Raw genomic sequence first — 1940 nt, 5'->3', positions numbered from 1 at the left:
GATCTTCAAGAGGAGGTTGGATAGGCATCTAGCTGGGGTCATCTAAACCCAGCCCTCTTTCCTGCCTATGCAGGGGGCTGGACTCGATGATCTATTGAGGTCTATACAGCATCTAACTAAAACTTGTACTGCTTTTGGAATAGGTTGAACAGGGTTGCTTTCTGTAAATAACCAAGCTAACAATGCCCACCCACAGAATCTGTAAAAACATGAAGCAATGGAAGCAAACTGAAGCTCCATGGTGGAAAAGAAGCTGGAGCCCATATTCTAACACAGACACCACAGTAGGGCATTTATACACATACCTTTCTCTCCCAAAACATGCCAGATATCTGCCAGTTCAGAGCAGACTCAATTAATCAAGTAAGCTCCACACACAAGCTGACGTGCATCACACTGCACCACGTGCTGTTGTGTAAGTGGCGAAATGCATGTCAATGCACAGAGGGTTACGGCAGTACACTTTTGAACTAAAGCACCTCTGAGGCATTTTAGTTCAAAAGCCATTTTCTGTGCACTGACACGCATTACGCCACTTATAAAACTGCATGTGGCACAGCGCCGGGCCCTTTTCAAAGGGCCCAGAGCTGCGGTGCTTGTACATGTAAAGAAGCCCAAAGTGTCTGAGCAGGAGAGCACCACCTCAAAGGGAGCTCTAAGGACTTTGTGGCTCACAGGATTCTCCAAAGCTCCTTCCCCAAGCCCCAGTCATGTGCTACAGCTAATGCTCCTAGTGCTACCTCCCATCTGCCTGTAACACTGATGGGTGCCAGGTATGCAGATAGAGGTCCTTCTCTGGGGGCTGTCATGCCAGGACAGAGAGTAGGATGGCTGGGAGGCAGCATGGTTGTGCAGGTAAACAGGGGACCCCTTATGGTGGAGGCAACATGGTGTAAAACCACTGCTGCAGTCAAGTAAGGTTGCCAAACCAAGAAAAAGAGTGAATGATAAATTTAAACATTTTCACCAACAGCCAATTCCCCCTCATCCCCCCACCCCACAAGCTTGTAACCTGACCCTAATTTAGGGTCTGGTAGAAAGGTTACAAGGTGACATATAACATAAAGCACATGAGAGTGAAAAAGGCTAGTTGTCAGTAAAAAGTTTAAGGCTTGTCAGTAAAGAAAATGGTCTTGGGTTAGTAACCCTGGGTTTGAAGCCTAACATTTAAATTTTGGGGTCATTCACCTAATAAAAAAACAGATTTAGAGCTACAAACAAAGGAAATTTTACTTACCATACCATATTCTTGCATACAAATCCCAAAAGTATGCCAAAGTTTGCCTTGCATCATGCCAGAAATCATCAGAACAATTTGTTTTTAGCTTAGAACTCCTGTGATAAATTGTAATATAAAGTAAACTGAAGCATTTACAGAATAAGACCATAACAGGAGTTAAACAAAAGGCTAATATTGAAGCCACCACCACTGTGGTGACCCCATAATTAAGGTATTTCATCAGGTACTCCATGTCATTCCATTTTTCTGATGTGTAAGAAAGGGAGCTTATATAGGTCATTGGTATCTCCCCTGCAGACCAGAATCCTGTTCTTCTTGTTCCCTCCTGTAAAGAATAAAACAGAAAGAGAACATAACTCCCTCCACAGTCACAGCAGCATCTAGGCTAGAGGCAAAAAGGGAGGACACCAACAGCAGTAGCAATTAGCATTAATCATAGGGGCTAATGTAAGATCTTCATTAAGGATAAGATTCACACTGTAAAATTATTTTAAGAATTAATGTAGTAATTTAATAAGCAGTATTGTTTGTAGTATTATAGAACTCTTGCTTATAAAATTGCTACCAAGCTCTGAATTTAATAATTAATTTAGCTAGTATTCCTTAACAGCAGTGGTTCTTAACCTATTTTGTATCAGGACCCATTTGTAAACATCAAGCAGCTAGTCCCAACCCAGGGGCACTCACTCCCGAACTGCTG

The 1940-nt window shown here is 42.6% G+C and overlaps 1 protein-coding gene across 1 annotated transcript in view; it reads right to left on the bottom strand.

Annotated features, from left to right (window-relative positions):
• The window catches only part of LOC102386115 (transmembrane protein 68-like), a 25331-nt gene that overhangs the window by 20554 nt on the left and 2837 nt on the right, over positions 1 to 1940 (bottom strand). The window contains exon 2 of the mRNA XM_025214179.1: positions 1238 to 1565. Coding sequence (XP_025069964.1) covers positions 1238 to 1520 — 283 coding nt within the window. The 5' untranslated portion in view covers positions 1521 to 1565. The remainder of the gene's footprint in view (positions 1 to 1237; positions 1566 to 1940) is intronic.

The sequence above is a fragment of the Alligator sinensis genome, unplaced genomic scaffold, assembly GCF_000455745.1.
Source record: "Alligator sinensis unplaced genomic scaffold, ASM45574v1 scaffold999_1, whole genome shotgun sequence".
NCBI lineage: Eukaryota > Metazoa > Chordata > Crocodylia > Alligatoridae > Alligator > Alligator sinensis.
The sequence above is the reverse complement of the archived record's forward strand: the minus strand, read 5'-3'. Positions and strand labels throughout refer to the sequence as shown.